At 41.4% G+C, this 19993-nt stretch overlaps 1 protein-coding gene across 1 annotated transcript in view; it reads left to right on the top strand.

The window, feature by feature from the left end:
- The window catches only part of LOC125452339 (dynein axonemal heavy chain 8-like), a 1009221-nt gene that overhangs the window by 526017 nt on the left and 463211 nt on the right, over positions 1–19993 (top strand). The window contains exon 44 of the mRNA XM_059645685.1: positions 3223–3458. Within this exon, the coding sequence (XP_059501668.1) occupies positions 3223–3458 (236 nt within the window). The remainder of the gene's footprint in view (positions 1–3222; positions 3459–19993) is intronic.

Consider the following 19993-nt stretch of genomic DNA (forward strand, 5'->3'; position numbering starts at 1 on the left):
GTATGGAGGGTGCTAGTTATGAAGAGAGGTTGAGTAGATTTGGATTATTTTCATTAGAAAGACGGAGATTGAGGGGGGACCTGATTGAGGTCTACAAAATCATGAGGGGTATAGACAGGGTGGATAGCAAAAAGCTTTTTCCCAGAGTGGGGGACTCAATTACTAGGGGTCATAAGTTCAACGTGAGAGGAGGAAAGTTTAAGGGAGATATGCGTGGAAAGTTCTTTACACAGAGGGCAGTGGGTGCCTGGAACCCGTTGCCAGCGGAGGTGGTAGACGCAGACACACTAGTGTCTTTTAAGATGTATTTGGACAGGTTCATGGATGGGCAGGGAGCAAATGGACACAGACCATTAGAAAATAGATGACAGGTTAGATAGAGGATCTTGATCGGCGCAGGCTTGGAGGGTTGAAGGGCCTGTTCCTGTGCTGTAGGTTTCTTTGTTCTTTGTTCTTTGAAGCATTTTACAAGGTCCCTCATGATAAGCATGTCCAGAAGATTTGGAACATGGTGAGTTAGTAAGATGAATACAAAATTGGCTTGGACATAGAAATCAGGGTAGTTATGGTGGAGTTCTGCAAGGATCAGTGCTGGGAACTCTGCTGTTTGTAATACATATAAATGATTTGGATGAAAATGTCAGTGATCTGGTTAGTAAATTTGCATACGACAAAACTTGCTTGTGGATAACGAGGAAGGTCAAAGGATACAGCACAATATAGGTCTGTTAGAAAGTTGGGCAGAGAAATGGCAGAGAGCTTAATCAGGACAAGCGTCAGTGATTTTTAGGAGGTCAAATGCAAGAGGAAAGTATATAGTAAATGGCAGGATTCTTAGGAAGGATCTTGGATAAGGTAATAAAGAAGGCATACAATTTGGCAAGATATGTTGCAACTGTATAAAACTTTAAGATAACAAAGTGTGGGGCTGGATGAACACAGCAGGCCAAGCAGCATCTTAGGAGCACAAAAGCTGAGGTTTCAGGCCTTGACCCTTCATCAGAAAAAAGCATTTTACAAGGTACCTCATGGTAGGCATGTCCAGAAGATTTGTAACATGGTGAGTTAGTAAGATGGATACAAAATTGGTTTGGTCATAGAAATCAGGGTGGTCATGGTGGAGTTCTGCAAGGATCAGTGCTGGCACCTCTGCTGTTTGTAATACCTCTGATTTGGATGAAAATGTCAGTGTTCTGGTTAGTAAATTTGCATATGACAAAAGCTGCTTGGCCTACTGTGTTCATCCAGCCCCACACTTTGTTATCTTGGATTCTCCAGCATCTGCAGTTCCCATTATCTCTGTATAAAACTTCAGTTAGGCCACATTTGGAGTATTGTGTACAGTTGTAGTGGCCACACAATAAGAAGAATGTGAAAGCTTTGGAAGGGTGCAAGAGAGATTTACCAGCATTGGAGTGTATTAACTATAAGGAGAAGTTGGACAAACTTGTATTGTTTTCACTAGAGCATCAGAGGCTGAAGGGTGACCTGATAGAAGTATACAAAATTGTGAGAGGCAGAAATATGTTGGATAGTTGCAGCCTTTTTTATTCCCAGGGAGAAAATGTCAAATAATAAGGGACATAGGTTTAAGATAAGAGGGGAAAGTTTAAAGGACATGTTTAAGGGAAGCATTTACACAATCTGTTGTAGGTGCCTGGAACACATTCCCAAGGACGTGGTAGAAGTAGATATGGTAGCAACATTTAAGAGGTCTCAGGACAGACACATGAACTGGCAGGGAATAGAGGGATATAGAAATGTGTTGGCAGATAAGATTAGTTTGGAATGGTATAATGGTATAACGAAGACGTGGTAGGCTGAAGAGCCTGTTCCTGTGCCACACTTTTCTATGTTCAATACTCTTATGTTCTATGTTCTGTCTGCTGAAGAAAAGACAAGCAGGTTTTATCAGGCTTAAAGTAACTTACTGCAAAGAGCTAAGAGAAAGAATTTTTGGCTGCTTGTTTTTCTTTGGGTTTGACCTAGGTTCTCTCTGTCTTGTTCACAGCCCAAGTTGATAAACTACTTGGCAATTACATGATTGTTAGCAGGCAGAAGACCTTTATCATTGATAACTGACCATGAGTCCATACAGATCAGTTTTATTTGTAAATAACCTTCCAATTCATCTATCTATTTTAGAAACCAGAGCTACACAAAATGTCTTTCTAAAAGGTGTCAAATTTGTGGCATGTAGCCAACTTTGACTTTCAAAACTTGGTTGTAGAATTGAACATTTTTTCTTGACATTGATGATCTTATTTTTCTTAACCGATTTACAGTTGACTATGTTGATCAAGAACTGGGATAATTCAACTCCATTTATTTATTCTTAAGTGCATATTTGTCTGCTCTTCTCTTCTTTTCCCTCTCTTCTGTTCTCAACAAAGAACAGTACAGCACAGGAACTGGCCCTGTGGCCCATCAAGCCTGCACCGACGCATCTTTCTAAATTAAAAACTTTTTGTCTCTATGCGGTGCATGTCCTCTGTTCCCTGCCAATTCATGTATATATCAAGATGACTATTGTATCTGCTTCCACCACCTTCTTTGGCAATGCATTCCATGCACTTACCACCCATTGTGTAAAAACTTGCCTCTCGCATCTCCTTTAAACTTTGCACCTTTAACCATGAATGTATGTGCCCGAGTAATTGACATTTCTGTCCTGGGATAAAGACTCCTATTATCCATTCTATCCATCCCTCTCATAATTTTGTATGCTTCTATCAGGTCAGCCCTTAGCCTTCAACTTGCAAGTGAAAGCAAACCAATCTCTCCTCATTCTTCTCTTCTGTCTTCCCGTATGCTTTGTGTGCATGTATGTGGTGGAAAAATCCGTCCTTTGGATTTGACAGCTTGAATAACCATCTTTTAACTTAAAAGGGAGTGTTTTGCTGGCCATTTAAAATTTGAGATTGACAAACAGATGGATTTTTGAAAGGGAAGGTAAAATATTAAAATATTAAAAACATGAAAAATCACCTTGTTATGGGTGAACAAGAGCAATAAAGTGTTTCAGTTTGACTTCCCTCCTTGTCCAGGATACTATCTAATTTCTAGGTCTCTATTCTGTACATATAATTGCGGGGCCACAATATTTGATATTCTTAAACTAAATTAACAGCATGAGAACTAAACTTACTTTAAAAATTAATTTCTAATCAAGCTGTTCAAAATGTGAGATGTGAACTAATTGTATATTTCCCTTACTCTCAGAACCCATAAAACTGGCACTTTTAGTGGAAGCTAAGGCTTGGAAAAAGGTACTTTGTCGGTTTTTGAATGAGCAGTACAAGGAAAAAATGGCAGCAATAACAGCATTTATTGTTGAAGAAATGAAGAATTTGGCTCGGCCTATTCAAGATTTGGATGATGTTAGATTTGCTATGGAGTCCTTATCACAAATACGAAATAATGAGATACAAATGGATATGACTTTGGGCCCCATTGAGGTATGTGATCTTTTATTTTAAAGTATGTCACACATGTTTATTTTCTTCCTTTTTCAGTTTTAAAGGTTTTTAAAATCCAAAGTTGACCTCATCTAAATGAAAACTGCATTTGAGGGCATTCCAAGTCTATCTGACAAAACAGGCACTATGTTATCTATGATAATGGGAACTGCAGATGCTGGAGATTCCAAGATGATAAAATGTGAGGCTGGATGAACACAGCAGGCCAAGCAGCATCTAGGGTCTAGGCCCGAAACGTCAGCTTTTGTGCTCCTGAGATGCTGCTTGGCCTGCTGTGTTCATCCAGCCTCACATTTTATCACTATGTTATCTATACTTTTTTGAAGCAGAGATCACATAAATACTGAAGCTGTGGTCCTGGTTCATTAGTTATTACCATAAAATAACGACGCTGCCTATCAGAAGCAAGCAGTAGTTTCAGAGAAATTTCTGGAAACTCCCAGCAGTGTAAGATCTTTTTGGTGGACCAGAGGATGTGAGGAAATGATACTTCCTTTGTACAGAGATTTATCCAAACTCAATTTGAAGTGGTCTGTTCAGGTTTTGCTGAGAAATTTAATGACAGATTTATTTACCTTGTGATAGGTGTCTTGCAAATTCATGAGCATGATACAGCAGATTAGAGTTAAATGTATTGAACAGGCAACGTAAACTTGATTTCTGTTGTTTTGACTTTTTAAGATAGATGGGTGGTCTGATTGAGTTCTTTAAAATTCTAAAGGGATGTCATAGTACATACAAGAAGTGGTTGAGGTTTGTGAGTTCAGAAAAACGAGGGTGTGTCTTATTGAAAGTTACAGAATATTGAGAGGCGTGGCATGAGTGGAAATGGAGATGTTTCCATTAGTAGGAGAGAGTCTATAGTCTTAGAGGGAAGGGACTACCTTGTAGAACTGACATGAGGATGAATTTCTGGAGCCAGATTCTGGTGAACATGTGGAATTCAGTGCCTCAGAAGGCTTTGGAATACAAGTCATGTATTTAAAGACAAAGATAGGTAGGTTCTTGATTAGTAACGGGTTCAAGGTTTAATGGGGAGAAGGCAAGAAAATGGGGCTGGGAAACAAATCAGTCATGATCGAGTAGCAGTGTAGACTTTATGGGCCGAATGGCCTAGTTCAGCTCTTATATCTTATGGTCTAAATATACAAGCTGCAAAATTGTAAAAAGCCTATAAAGAGGTCTATGAATTTCAATAACTTGTGCTTGCACTTTCAGTGTGGCAATGTGACTTTGGGACTTTGTTTCTCCATCCTTGTGGCATATGATGTCAGTCCCCTCCCATGTCATGCTATGAGTAGCCATTTTATTCTGTCGTCCTGAAATCACACTTTCTGCTCCTTCTATCCTGAAAGCCACTCATGCTGATTTTCAGTGGAACAGCGATAGCAGATTTTTCCCACTGTCTGAACAGTGTGTATAATTTCAAGAAATTTGGGTGAATACAATAAGAATTAAAACATCTTTAAAAATTACAAAAACAATCCCCCTGAAGCTTTCAACAGCCAGATGACCACCTTGCTTTTAAGTGACAATGGCCGTATTTGCATACATTAATGTCTCAGTGTTACATCATCTTACCACATTTTAGATTCAGATTGCTGTCCTCCCAGGTAATAGTGAGAAACTAGATGGCAACAGCTCCTGATTTGAGAGTCAAAGTGGTTGTCTGGTAGATTGCTGGAATCATCTTTGGTTCCTGACATTGCCAAATATTCTCAAAACAACTTGCTGTACAAGTCCATTGATCCCTAAAGTTGTCTACATGGGTAGAAGAAGGCCTGGGGATGTTTGCCTTCATTAGCCAGGGCATAGAATGTGAGAACATGGAAGTCTGGTTAGGCCACAGATGGAATACCATGCACAGTTGTGATTACCACACTCTCAAAAGGACATGATTTCATTGGACAGCGTGTAGAGGAGTTTCACCAGGATGGTGCTCAATATGAAAAGTCTCAGTTATGAGGAGAGACTGGATAGGCTGGGTTTGTTTTCCTTGGACCAGAGGAGGCTAAGTGGAGGTATGATGGTCATCTACAAGATTATGAGAGGCAGAGATAGGGTAGGTTGTGAGAATCTCTTCACCATGGCAGATGTGTCTAAGACCAGAGGTCATACATTTAAGGTGAGGAGCAAATGGTTTGGAGGAGATCTGAGAAAAAAAAAATCACCCAGAGGGTGGTAGATATCTGGAACCTGAGATGATATTGGAGGCAGGTACTTTTGCAACATTTAGGAAATATGTGGATAAGTACTTAAAATGCCAGGGCAAAGTACAAGGGAGATTATCGCACCAGATAATGCCTGCCTGGTTGAAAGCAGACACCTGGGTCAGCAAAGTGACTTGTGGCCCAGATGCCCAGTAATGCCACAAGTTGCAAGTCTAAGTGGCATCATCTTCTCTCTCTGCTACCATGGTGGTGTCATCAGCGAACTTGTAGATGGAGTTTGGCTGAAATTTGGCCACACAGCCATGAGTGTACAGGGTGTATAGTAAAGGGGTGAGTACGCATCCTTGCGGGATGTTGAGGATTGTTGTGGAGTTGCAGAGGATGGAGTAGAGACCTAGGTCTTGTGCAGTTTGGAGATTAGTTTGATTGGGATTATTCGTATTGAAGGCAGAGCAGTGGTCAATAAGTAGAAGCCTGACATAGGTATCCTTATTATGCAGATTTTCCGGGGAGGAGTGTAGAACTAGGGATATGACGTCTACCATGGGCCAGTTGCGCCAGTAGGCAAATTGAAAGGGATTGAGACAAGATGGGAGGTGAGAATTGATGAGGGCCATGACTAACCTCTTGAAGAACTTCATAATTGTGGAGGTCACGGGCGCTAAGAAGTAGTTACTGAGATATATTGCATGTGTTTTCATTGGTACCAGGATGATGGTGGTCTTCTTTTATTCTTTATTCATTCAAAGAATGTGGGCATTGCTGGCTAGACCAGCATTTATTGCCCATCCCCAAATGCCCAGAGGGCAGTTAAGAGTCAACCACATTTTGGTGGGTTTGGAGTCACATGTTGGCCTGACCAGGCAAGGATGACAGTTTCCTTCCTGAAAGGACATGAGTGAACCAAATGGGTTTTTTCCCAACAATGGATTTGTGGTCATCATTCGGTTCTTAATTCCAGATATTTATTGAATTCAAATTCCACCATCTGCCATGGTTGGATTTGAACCCAGGACCCCAGAGCATTATCTCGGTCTCTAGATTAACAGTCCAGCGATAATACCCCAGGCCATTGCCTTCCCATCTTCTTGGAGCAGGTGGGGACTTTGGATTGTAGCACCTTCTCTGCAGCTGCAACACTATATTCTGCATTCTGTTATATTACTCTCTGTAGTTATGTAAGATATGATGTGGTTGGATAGCACACAAGACAATACTTTTCACTGCATCTCGATACATGTGACAATAATAAATCAAATTAAACATGACTTTCCAACTTTTGCACTCAGATTGCTTATCAGTGAAGGCAAGCATGCTGGATGCTTTCTTTACCACCTTATTCACTTGTTCTTTGGACTTTCACCCCAAGATTCCTTTGTATATCAGTGCTCCTAAGGGGCCTGCTCATGAGACGCCAAATGCGGCCTAACTAATGCTTATTTGTGGATGTGGTATCAATTAACTGGGCTGTTTTGTCCTGGAGAGTATCAAGGTTCTTCAGTGTCGCTGAACTCGGACTCATCGCAAGTGGGGAGGATTCCATCACATTCCTGACTTACGCCTTGCAGATGGTGGACAGTTTTTGGGTAGTTAGGAGGTGAGTGATTGGCTGCAGCATTCCAGGCTCTGATCTGCTCTTGTAGCCATTATAGTTATGTGGCAAATCCAGTTCAGTGTCTGCTCAATGGTAAAATCTAGGGTCTAGACGATAATACATAGAATGTCCGTGCCGATGTTTGCTTGTCTTTTATTAGAGATGGTCATTCCCTGGCAATTATGTGGCACTAATGTTATTGCTACCTATCAGCCAAAACTGGATTTGAGCATTTGGACATGAATTGCTTCAGCATTTTCAATATATCAAAACTTCAAGAAAGTTGGGGCCAGAGGTCTGTGTAGTGGCCATTACTATGGAAAATATGCTGTGGAAGCTGAAAAATCTGAAGGTGCGTAGATGGCTCAGACCAGCTAGACTACAGCCTAGTGTTCTGAAAGAGATAGCTGATGAGATTGTAAGGCACTGGAGGTGTTCTTTTAGGAATAACTGGAGTCAGGGAGGATACCCAAGGATTAGAAAGTGGCCAATGTAGCATCCCTTTTTAAGGAGGGAGGGAAGCAGAAGATAAGAAATTATAGACCGGTTAGCTGGACCTTGGTCATTGGTAAGATTTCAGAGTCCATTGTTAAGGGTAAGAATAGAAGTGCATCATAAATTAGGGCGGAGTCAGCACGGTTTGTCAAGGAGATGTCATGTCTGACAAATCTGTTAGAATTCTTTGTGGACGTATTATGGACCTGGCAGACCCCCTTAAAATATTTTAAGAAAGTAGCCTAGACCCTAACTTTTTCTTATTTTAAAGGCAGATGTGAAGTGGGAGTTCCAGGTGTGGTACAACTGGTCAACTTCCTTGGCTTTAAGAAAAACAAAATTTATTTAAACACTACAGTTGAAATGTGAGCAAAAGAAGGCAGAATTTATCCATAGATTCCCTACAGTGTGGAAACAGGTCACTTGACCCAACAAGTCCACACCATCCCCTCTGAAGCGCATCCCACCCCAACTCATTCCCATAAGACCATAAGACATAGGAGTGGAAGTAAGGCCATTCGGCCCATCAAGTCCACTCCGCCATTTAAATCATGGCTGATGGGCATTTCAACTCCACTTCCCTGCACTCTTCCCGTAGCCCTTGATTCCTTCTGAGATCAAGAATTTATCGATCTCTGCCTTGAAGGCCTCCAACGTCCCGGCCTCCACTGCACTCCATGGCAATGAATTCCACAAGCCCACCACTCTCTGGCTGAAGAAATGTCGTCTCATTTCCCCCCTTTAATTTATCCCCTCTAATTTTAAGGCTATGCCCACGGGTCTTAGTCTCCCTGCCTAACGGAAACAACTTCCTAGCGTCCACCCCTTCTAAACCAGACATTATCTTGTAAGTTTCTATTAGATCTCCCCTCAACCTTCTAAACTCTAATGAGTACAATCCTAGGGTCCTTAGCTGTTCATCATATTTTAAACCTACCATTCCAGGAATCATCCGTGTGAATCTCCGCTGGACATGCTCCAGGGCTAGTATGTCCTTCCTGAGGTGTGGGGCCCAAAATTGGATACAGTATTCTAATTGGGGCCTAACTAGAGCCTTATAAAGCCTCAGAAGCACATCGCTGCTTTTATATTCCAACCCTCTTGAGATAAACGACAACATTACATTCGCTTTCTTAATTACGGACTCTACCTGCAAGTTAACCTTTAGAGAATCCTGGACCAACACTCCCAGATCTCTTTGTACTTCTGCTTTGCGAATTTTCTCACCATTTAGAAAATAGTCCATGCCTGTATTCTTTTTTCCAAAGTGCAAAACCTCACATTTACTCACATTGAATTTCATCAGCCATTTCCTGGACCATTCTCCTAAACTGTCTAAATCTTTCTGCAGCTTCCCCACCTCTTCGATACTACCTGCCTGTCTACCTATCTTTGTGTCATCGGCAAACTTCGCCAGAATGCCCCAGTCCCTTCATCCAGATCATTAATGTATAAGGTGAACAGCTGCGGCCCCAACACTGAACCCTGCGGACACCAGACGTCACCGGTCGCCATTCCGAAAAAGAGCCTTTTATCCCAACTCTCTGCCTTCTGTCAGACAGCCAATCCTCAACCCAAGCCAGTAGCTCACCTCGAACATCATGGGCCCTCACCTTGCTCAGCAGCCTCCCGTGAGGCACCGTATCAAAGGCCTTTTGGAAGTCTAGGTAGATAACATCTACTGGGTTTCCCTGGTCTAACATACTTGTTACCACTTCAAAGAATTCTAACAGATTTGTCAGGCACGACCTCCCCTTACTAAATCCATGCTGACTTGTTCTAATCTGATCCTGCATTCCAGGAATTTAGAAATCTCATCCTTGACAATGGATTCTAGAATTTTACCAACTACCGAGGTTAGGCTAATCGGCCTATAATTTCCCATCTTTTGTCTTGATTCTTTCTTAAACAAGGGGTATACAAAAGCAATTTTCCAATCATCTGGGACTTTCCCTGACTCCAGTGACTTTTGAAAGATCACGACCAAAACCTCCGTTATTTCCTGAGCCACCTCCCTCAGAACTCTAGGATGTAGCCCATCAGGGCCAGGAGATTTATCAATTTTTAGACCTTTTAGCTCTTCTAGCACTTTTTCTTTTGTAATGCCTACCATACTCAACTCTGCCCCTGACTCTCCCTAATTGTTGGCATACTACTCATGTCTTCCACTGTGAAGACTGACGCAAAGTACTTATGAAGTTCTTCAGCTATTTCCTTATCTCCCATCACTAGCCTTCCAGCCTCAATTTGGAGCAGCCCAATATCTACTTTTGCCTCTTGTTTGTTTTTTATGTATTGAAAGAAACTTTTACTATCATTTCTAATATTACTAGCCTGTCTACCTTCATATTTGATCCTCTCCCTCCTTATTGCTCTCTTTGTTATCCTCTGTTTGTTTTTGTAGCCTTCCCAATCTTCTGATTTCCTAGTGCTCTTGGCCACTTTATAGGCTGTCTCTTTTTCTTTGATATATTTCCTGACTTCCTTTGTCAGCCATGGCTGTCTAATCCCACCCCGGATAATCTTTCTTTTCTTTGGGATGAACCTCTGTACTGTGTCCTCAATTACACCCAGAAACCCCTGCCATTGTTGGTCTACTGTCTTCCCCACTAGGCTCTGCTTTCAGTCGATTTTCATCAATTCCTTTCTCATGCCCCTGTAATTACCTTTATTTAACTGTAACACCATTACATCCGATTTTGCCTTCTCTCTTTTAAACTGCAGTCTGAACTCTACCATATTATGATCGCTGCCTCCTAAGTGTTCCCTTACTTTAAGGTCTTTTATAAAGTCTGGCTCATTACACCTGCATTTCCCCAAGTCTAACCCAAATATTCCTGGACACTGCAAACAATTTAACATCGCCAATCCATCCACCCGGCATGAATTTGGACTGTGGGAGGAAACCAGAGCACCTGGAAGAAACCCACACAGACAGAGGAAGAATGTGCAAACTCCAAACAGTCACCCAAAATAGCTGTGAGGCAGCAGTGCTAACTACTGAACCACTGTGCCACCCAATTTAGTGTGTTTTGAAGTGGAGATGACTCCCCTTTCATAACTAAAACCGAAACACCCAGTGATGGTGGCTTTGCATCATAATCTGTTAAAGGAAATGTGAGAAGTGGGAAACCTACCTCTCCCCTCCCAATCTGACAGTCACTCTACAATCAACAAGTAACAATTTATTTATCTAACTCTAACAGTTAAAAAAATTAACAGAACTACTAACATACAGAACAATTCCCCCTTAACAACCGATTGTTCCTGAATAAAACAAAATTCTAATGGTATGCTGTTCCAGTAGATACAAGTTCTTCTTATAAAAAGCAAATTAATAAAAATAACTTAATTTCTCGAAATTACAGCCAGCATAAGTCTTCTGGAATGTTTTTTGCCTTCTCCATTACTCTTCAGTCAGGATTGCTTTCCTTCAGCTAATTCTTGTGTCAGGCACATTAGCTAAGTGTGCCATATTACCTTCGTTTAGATGGTGCTTACTCACAGTGCTTCGAGATTTCTGTGAAAGCCAATAAGTGTCTCTTCAAATGGCTGTCGCTCTCACACCGATTCTCAAATGCCCTCTTCTTTTATACCCTTGATGATCTATTAATTTCTTACAATACGATTGTTCCGCGGTTGTCAAAACCTTCAGATTTAAGTTATTTGGTTTTTAGTTTCTAAGTGGCTGGTTTAAATTAATTCGGCTGATTTTAAAAGTTGCCATAACAACAAAACAAGCCACTACCTGGGTTATTAGCCATATAATCTTTTGTTACAATGTTTCAATTTCAGGAGCTCTCTGCTCACCAGTCCATTTTTGTTTAATCACCAAGCTTAGAAAGACACACACTCTGCTCCCTCTATCACTTTACAGACAGCAAATTCCAATGTCCTGCCTTCCATAAGTATTCTACCCAACTTTGCAACAAGTGTAACTTGGAAAACCTAACGGACCTCATACAGCAACTTAACCAATTAAGTGTTCCAGTATAGTAACACCCTGTAACGTACCCATTGGCAAAATGGTAAATTCAAACACAGTATCTTATTGGCAGGAGGGAACAACATCTAGAGAGAGAGATATTTTGGAGAAAGTCAAACCTCAACTGGGAGAACAGGTCATTTCCCTTCCATTATTAAAATGTTACTCCATAGACTGTTCATCACTTCTACCTTTACAATTTCTCTTCAAAAATCCCAAGACAAATCAGGGACGGTATCACAGCTGCAGAAAGGGAGATAGTGGAGGAGGGTTTCTCTACTGAGTCAGTATAGGTGGAAGTCAGAAACAGGAAAGGAGCAGTCAATTTATCGGGAGTTTTACATAGACCCCCCCATTTGCAACAGAGACACTGAGGAACAGATTGGGAGACAGATTTTGGAAAGGTGCAATGACAATAGGGTCGTTATCATCGGCGACTTCAACTTCCCTAATATAGACTGGAATCTCCTAAGTGCAAATAGTTTGGATGGTGCAGATTTTTTCAGGTGTGTCCAGGAAGGATTTCTGACTCAATATGTAGATAGGCCGACTAGAACGTAGGCCATATTGGTTTTGGTACTTCGCAACAAACCAGGTCGGGTGTCAGATCTCTCTGTGGGTGAGCATTTCAGTGATAGTGATCACAACTCCCTGACCTTTACTATAGTCATAGAGAGGGATAGGAGCAGATGGTATGGGAAAGTGTTTAATTGGGGGAGGGAGAATTACAATGCTATTCGGCAAAAACTATGGAGCACCAATTGGGATCAGGTGCTCTTGGGGAAATGTATGAACTGTGGAGGTTGTTTAGGGACCAGTTGCTATAGGTACTGGGTAGGTTTGTCCCACTGAGGCAAGGAAAGGATGATAAGGTGAAGGAACCTTGGATGACAAGACATGTTGAACACCTAGTCAGAAAGAAGAAGGAAGCTTATTTAAGGTTGAGGAAGCAAAACGCAGACAGGTCTCAAGAACAGGTAGCCATGAAAGAACTGAGGAATGGGCTTAGGAGAACTAGAAGGGGGTATAAGAAAACCTTGGTGGGTAGGATCAAGGAAAACCCCAAGGCTTTCTACACTTGTGTGAGGAACAAGAGGATGGCCAGAGTGAGGGTGGGACCAATCAGGGATAGTGGAGGGAACTTGTACGTGGAGTCAGAGGAGGTAGGGGAGATCCTTAAAGAATACTTTGCTTCAGTATTCATCAGTGAGAGGGACCTTGACATTTGTAATGACAGTAGGAAACAGGGAGATATGTTCGAACAGGTTGATGTTAAGAAGGAAGATGAGCTAGAAATTTTGAAAAACATGAAGATAGATAAGTCCCTTAGGCCAGATGGGCTATACTCAAGGTTACTACGGGAAGCGACGGAAAAGATTACTGCCCCTTTGGCAATGAACTTTGCATCCTCACTGTCCACTGGAATAGTAACAGAAGATTGGAGGATGGCAAATGTCATTCCCTTGCTCAAGAAAGGGAATAGGGTAATCCTGGAAATTACAGACAGGTCAGTCTTACTTCTGTAGTGGGCAATTTATTGGACAGGATTCTGAGAGATAGTATTTATGATTATTTGGAAACGCACAGTTTGATTAGAAATAGTCAGCATGGCTTCGTGAGGGGCAGGTCATGCCTCACAAGCCTTAATGAATTCTTTGAGGATGTGAAAAAACACATTAATGAAGGTAGAGTAGTGGATGTGGTATATATAGATTTTAGAAAGGCATTTGATAAGGTTTGACACAGTAGGCTCATTCAGAAAGTAAGGAGGCATGGGATTCAGGGAAATTTGGCTATCTGGATACAAAACTCATTGTCCAATAGAAGACAGAGGGTGATAGTAGATGGAAAGTGTTCAGTCTGGAGCTCGGTGACCAGTGGTGTTCCACAGCAATCTGTTCTGGGACCTCTGCTCTTTGTGATCTTTATTCATGACTTGGATGAGGAAGTGGAAGGGTGGGTTAGTAAGTTTGCCAAAGACATGAAGGTTGGTGGATTTGTGGACAGCGTGATGGACTGTTGTTGGTTGCAACAAGACATTGACAGGTTGCAGAGCTGCGTAGAGAAGTGGCAGATGGAATTTAACCCAGGGAAGTGTAATGGTCGAATTTGAATGCAAAGACAGGGTTAATGGTAGGATTCTCGGCAGTGTGCAGAACCAGAAGGATCTTGGAGTCCCCGTGCATAGATCCCTTAAAGTTGCTACCCAAGTTGACAGGGTTGTAAAGGCGTATGGTGTGTTGGCTTTCATTGGCAGGGGGATTGAGTTTAAGAGCCATGAAGATATGCTGCAGCTCTACTAAACTCTGATTAAACCACACTTGGAACATTGTGTTCAGCTCTGCTCACCTCATTATAGTAAAGATGCGGAAGGTTTAGAGTGGGTGCAGTGGAGATTTACCAGGATGTTGCCTGGGCTGGAGGGCAGGTCTTATGAGGAAAGGTTGAGGGAGCTAGGGCTTATCTCATTAGAGCGAAGAAGGATAAGAGTTGACCTGATAACCATATGCAAGAAGATGAGAGGCATGGATAGAGTAGGTAGTCAGAGATTTTTTTTCCCAGGGCGAAAATGACTACAACGAGAGGGCATAATTTTAAGGTGATTGGAGGAAGATATAGGGGAGATATCAGAGGTAGGTTCTTCACACAGAGAGTGATGGGCATGTGGAGTGCGCTGAAGACAGTGGTAGTGGAGTCAGATACCTTGGAGACTTTTAAGTGACTCTTGGATAGGCACATGGAGGATAGTGAAATGTAGGGTATGCAGGGTAGATTGATCTTAGTAGGATAATAGGTCAGCACAACATTGTGGGCCGAAGGGCCTGTACAGTACTGTACTGTTCTTTGTTCTTTGTTCTATGTTCTATGTAAAATAACCTTTTTAAAGTGACAGCATTGTCACACCACCCCCCCTTAAAAATTGAACCACCATTTCTAAAGAAGGGTCTAGACCTGAAACATCAGCTTTCCTGCTCCTCTGATGCTGCTTGGCCTGCTGTATTCATCCAGCTCTACATCTTGTTATCATCAATATACAAAGATGGCTTCATTTTAAACCCCTTAGTCTTACTGTATTGGTACTGTACAATACATATACATTACAGTGACTCTAAGCATGCAAACATTTATGACTACATTCTATTTCAGTCTGTTTACTCCTGTCACCAAATGCATTTGTCTGTCTTCATCCAAATTGCAACAATGCATTGGCAATGATATTTTCTCATCCTGCCACATATATAATTTTCAAATTGAATATCTGCAGTAATAAACTCCATCTAAATAATCTGGAATTTTTGTCCTTAATTTCTCAAAAATCTTTCATGGGTTACCGTCAGTATATACAATTGTCTGAGACACTTTACTGGTATTATAAATGTTGAAATTCTTTAACACCAACACTAAGCCCAAGGCATCCTTCTCAATCATGGATTATTTCTGTTGATGAATATTTAATTTCCTGTAAAAATACCCAACAGGCCTTTCTACCTCTCATTGTCTTCTTATAAGAATACAGCACTGAAACCTACATCACTTGCATCAATAGCCACCTTGAATGGTAGCGAGTTTTGAGAAGATTTGTAGCTCAGGTTTAGGTTCTGGATGTGAGATTGCTCGCTGAGCTGGAAGGTTCGTTTTCAGACGTTTTGTCACCATTCTAGGTAACATCATCAGTGAGCCTCCGACAAAGCGCTGGTGTCATGTCCCGCTTTCTATTTATCTGGTCTGGTTTCCTTGGGTTGGTGATGTCATTTCCTGCGTTGGTGATGTCATTTCCTGTTCTTTTTCTCAGGCGCTGGTAGATTGGCTCCAAATCAATGTGTTTGTTGATGGAGTTCCGGTTGGAATGACGTGCTTCTAGGAATTCTCGTGCGTGCCTCTGTTTGGATTGTCCTAGGATGGATGTGTTGTCCCAATCAAAGTGGTGTCCTTCCTTATCTGTATGTTAGGATACGAGTGATAGTGGGTCATGGTGACGAAACGCCTGAAAACAAACCTTCCAGCTCAGCGAGCAATCTCACATCCACCACCTTGAATGGTTTTAGGTGTGGCTAATACTGGGGCAGTGGTTTACACAGTTTTCAGGCTGTCAAATGCCTTCTCACAGTTTGCCGTCCACTGAATTTTTTTGCACTTCTTCAATGTCAGTCAGTGGAGCAACCACACTGCTAAAATTTGATCTAAATTTCTGATAAAATCCACTCAATCCCAGGAATCATAGTACTGCTGTCTTTGTTGATGGAATGAGAAACTTGCTAATAACTCTTATTTTCACATTCCGTGGGGCCATCTGACCCTGTCCAATAACATGGCCCAAAAATGTGACTTGGGCTTTGGCAAATTCACTCTTAACCAGGTTTATCACCGATTTGCTTCCTGTTGTCGATTGAATAATTGTGATAAATGCTGCCGATGTTCATTCATATCTGACCGAAAATCACCAGGTCGTCAATGTATATCATGCAATTGGGTAATCCAGTAATGACTTTATTGGTTAATTTTTGAAACGTAGTTGGCACATTTTTCTTAACGAATGGCATGACTTTAAATTGGTACAGCCCATTTGATGTTACAAAAGCTAAAATTATCTTCACTCTTTTGGATAAAATTATCTCAGCGTAAGTCCAATTTAGAAATATAATTTGCTAGCCCTACCTTTGCAATACAGTTTGCAATACAAAACTTAGAATCGGATATGCATCAGACTTTGTAACTGCATTGCCCTTGTGATAGTCTACATATAATTATTGGGTACCATCTGTTTTTGGCACCATTACTCCAGTCACTGCAACTCACTTCGATTAAGTTGACTTGGAACATACGTGCATTCTTTTTTTAACCCTGTGCCAGCTTTAGAGGGTTAGGTCTATAAGGATGTTGCTTAACTGAAACAACATTTCCTATATCTACATCATACATGAATAAATTAGTATTTCCCAGTTTATTCCCACATCTCTTCCCATGCGACAGTAATAACTCTTTTAGGCCATTTTGGTTTTCCTCTGTAAAGTAACTCAGTAATTTATCCCAATTTTTAAGAACTTCCTCATTGCCTAATTTAATTTGAGGAATGTCCAGTTCGGAAATCTTCTGAACTTGATTCTCCATTCTGTGTTGTAACTAGTAACACATTCTCCTTTTGCTTTCCTTACCTATCAAAATACCTATTGAACATATTCACATAACATAGTCTGTGAGATTTCTTTCTATCTGGGGTCCTTATTAAGTAATTCACTTCACTCAATCATGTTTTGATTTAATAAAGTCTGCTAAACTTGCTTTTAAAGGTTCACCTATCGCTGGAAGTAACACTAACACCTAATCTCCGTTGGCAAACGTGCAAGTTGTTGATTTCTAGTCTGCTTCCTGTTTAAACACATGCTATGCTACTTTAAGTGCTGCCAGCCAACTCCCCTGCTCTATTTAATCATTCCATGGTGGATGGAGTTGTGGATAGTGCGGAGGGCTTTTCTAGGCAGATGGAGTTTAACCTTGAAAGGTATGAGGTGGTTCATTTTGGAAGGACAAGCTTGAAAGCAGAATACAGGGTTAACGGAAAGATTCTCAGCGGTGTGGAGGAGCAGAGGGAACTTGGGATTCATGTCAACAGTTCCCTGAAAGCTGCCACCCAGGTGGATGGACTTGTTAAGAAGGCGTATGGTGTGTTAGCTTTCATTAATAGAGGGATTGAATTCAAGAGCTGGGAAGTTATGCTCCAGCTACACAAAAGCCTGGTTCGGCCACATCTGGAGTATTGTATCCAGTTCTGGTCACTTTGTTACAAGAAAGATGTAGAAGTGTTGGAAAAGGTGCAGAGGAGATTTACCAGGATGTTGTCAGGAATGGAAGGAAGGCCTTACGAGGAAAGCTTGAGAGAGCTAGGGCTTTTCTCTTTGGGGTGGCAAGCACTGCTGCCTCACAGTGCCAGGCAACTGTCTGTGAGGAATTTGCACATGTGAGGAATTTGCACATTCTTCCCATGCCTGCATGGGTTTCCTGTGTGTGCTCTGGTTTCCTCCCACAGTTCAAAGATGTGCAGGTTAGGTGGATTGGCCATGCCAAATTGCCTGTAGTGTTCAGGGAGGTGTAGATTAGGTGAGTTATAGGGGGATGTGTATAGGTGAGATGCTCTGAGGTTCGGTGTGACATTGTTGGGCTGAAGGGCCTGTTTCCACACTGTAGGAATTTTGTGATTCTATGAACAACAAAGGATGAGAGGTGACTTCATAGAGGTTACAAAATGACCAGAGCTATAGATAGAGTGGACAACCAGAGACATTTTCCTAGGGTGGAGGTAGCTATTGCGAGGGGGCATAGTTTTAACGTGAGTGGAGGTAGATATAGGGAAGACATCAGGGGTAGGTTCTTTACTCAGAGAGTGGTTGGGACGTGTAATGCATTGCCGGAGAGGGTAGCGGAGTTGGTCTCATTAGGGACATTTAATCTGCTATTATCTAGGCATATGGATGATAGTTTAAGTTAGGGGTGGAGGTTAGATAGACCTCATGTTTAGGGTAAAATTTTGGCACAGCAATGTCAACCGAAGGGCCTGTACTGTGCTCTACTGTTCTATGTTCCGTAAAATATGACATAGTGCAAATATGTGGTCCCGGAACTCTGACTCATCAATTTCTCCTTAATTAATTTCAGTGGTCCTCTCACCTCATGCCCAAAAGCTAATTCAATTAGACTGAATTTGGTTGATGCATTTGGTGCATCCTTAATAACAAAAAGTACAAACAGAATTCTTTATCACAATCATCTGGATAGTATTGACTGTAAACCCTTAACATGGTCTTTAAAGGCTGATGCCTCCTTTCTAGTGCTCCCTGTGATTCTGGATGGTATGCAGTGTATTTGAACTGTTTTATTCCTAAAGCTATCCAAACTTCCCTGAATATTTTTGATGTAAAATTTGACCTTGATCTGATTGTTTAGCTACTATCTCAAATGAAATATAAAAGGCTTCTACATCCTTCTCATCAAATCCAGGCAATGCTTGGATATATTTAAACAGATCCCCACCAGGCATTTGTCTACAATGGGTTTGCACATCCTCACTATCCTCCTCACTATGACTACATTCCACCTTCACCTCCATCCTTTAAGTCAACTTACCTGTCTAATTGTCAACTCCTGAAGTTCAAACTTTCTCTCTTTCTGCTTTTCACTCTGTCTTTCTCTCTTGATTCTACTAGGGTCTTCCTCCCCTTTTTGTTCTACCAGACCAATTCTTTTCCTTTTGCTCTACCAGGGGAATTCTTTCCTTTTCTCTTTCCTCTTCTTTTAACTGTACTTCAAACTGTTTCAGTTCCCTTTCATGTTCAAGTTGCTTAATCTTCAATTGAATTCTCGCCATTTCCAAAGATTCTGATGGCATTTCCAGAAAATTTAAATTTCAAACTGTTGCTGCAATTACCTCTCCTTTTCTCATAAGCAGTAGCCCCAACTTCAGCTTGTCTGCCAATTCCAACAGCTTTGCCTTGCTCAATTTTTGTGAAACCCCCAAAGTCACCTCTTCCATCCCCAGAAAAATCTTTGTGACTGAAAGAGCTATTACTACACAAAGCACTGTTTAAACCAACCGAATTCAACACCCAAAACAAAAGTCACTAACACTTACCACTCGCTGCCTTTCAATCCAATAACCCTAAACCCAAATTGGAATTATAGAATTGTTGTGACAAGGGCCCCCATTCTGTTATGGACTGGGCCAGACCCCCTCAAAGTATCTTAAGAATGTAGCCTAGACCCTATCTTTTTCTTATTTTAAAGGCATATGTACAGTGGGTGTTCCAGTTGTGATGCAACTGGTCGAACCACATGACTTTAAGCAAAACAAAAGTTATTTAAACATTCCAGTTGTAACATGAGAAAAGAAAGCAGAATTTAGAGTAACTTAACTGTTGGAAAACCTAACCAACCTGATACAGCAACTTAATTAATTGTGTTCTAATACAGTACCATCCCATAATCACAACTCTTGGCAAAAGGGCAAATTCAAACACAGATGCTTACAGGCAGGAGGGGACAACATCCAAAGAGAGAGATTTCAAAGAAAGTCAGAGGAATCCTTTACCGAAGCTTGCAACGCCCTGGTACTGAAAACGTCTTGTGAGTGCCATGGCTAATAAAAACAACTAAAAGAAACCTGAACTGGGAGAAATAGTAGGAACTGCAGGTGCTGGAGAATCTGAGATAACAAGGTATAGAGCTGGATGACCACAGCAGGCCAAGCAGCATCAGAGGAGCAGGAATGCTGATGTTT

This window comes from Stegostoma tigrinum, chromosome 4 (assembly GCF_030684315.1).
Source record: "Stegostoma tigrinum isolate sSteTig4 chromosome 4, sSteTig4.hap1, whole genome shotgun sequence".
NCBI lineage: Eukaryota > Metazoa > Chordata > Chondrichthyes > Orectolobiformes > Stegostomatidae > Stegostoma > Stegostoma tigrinum.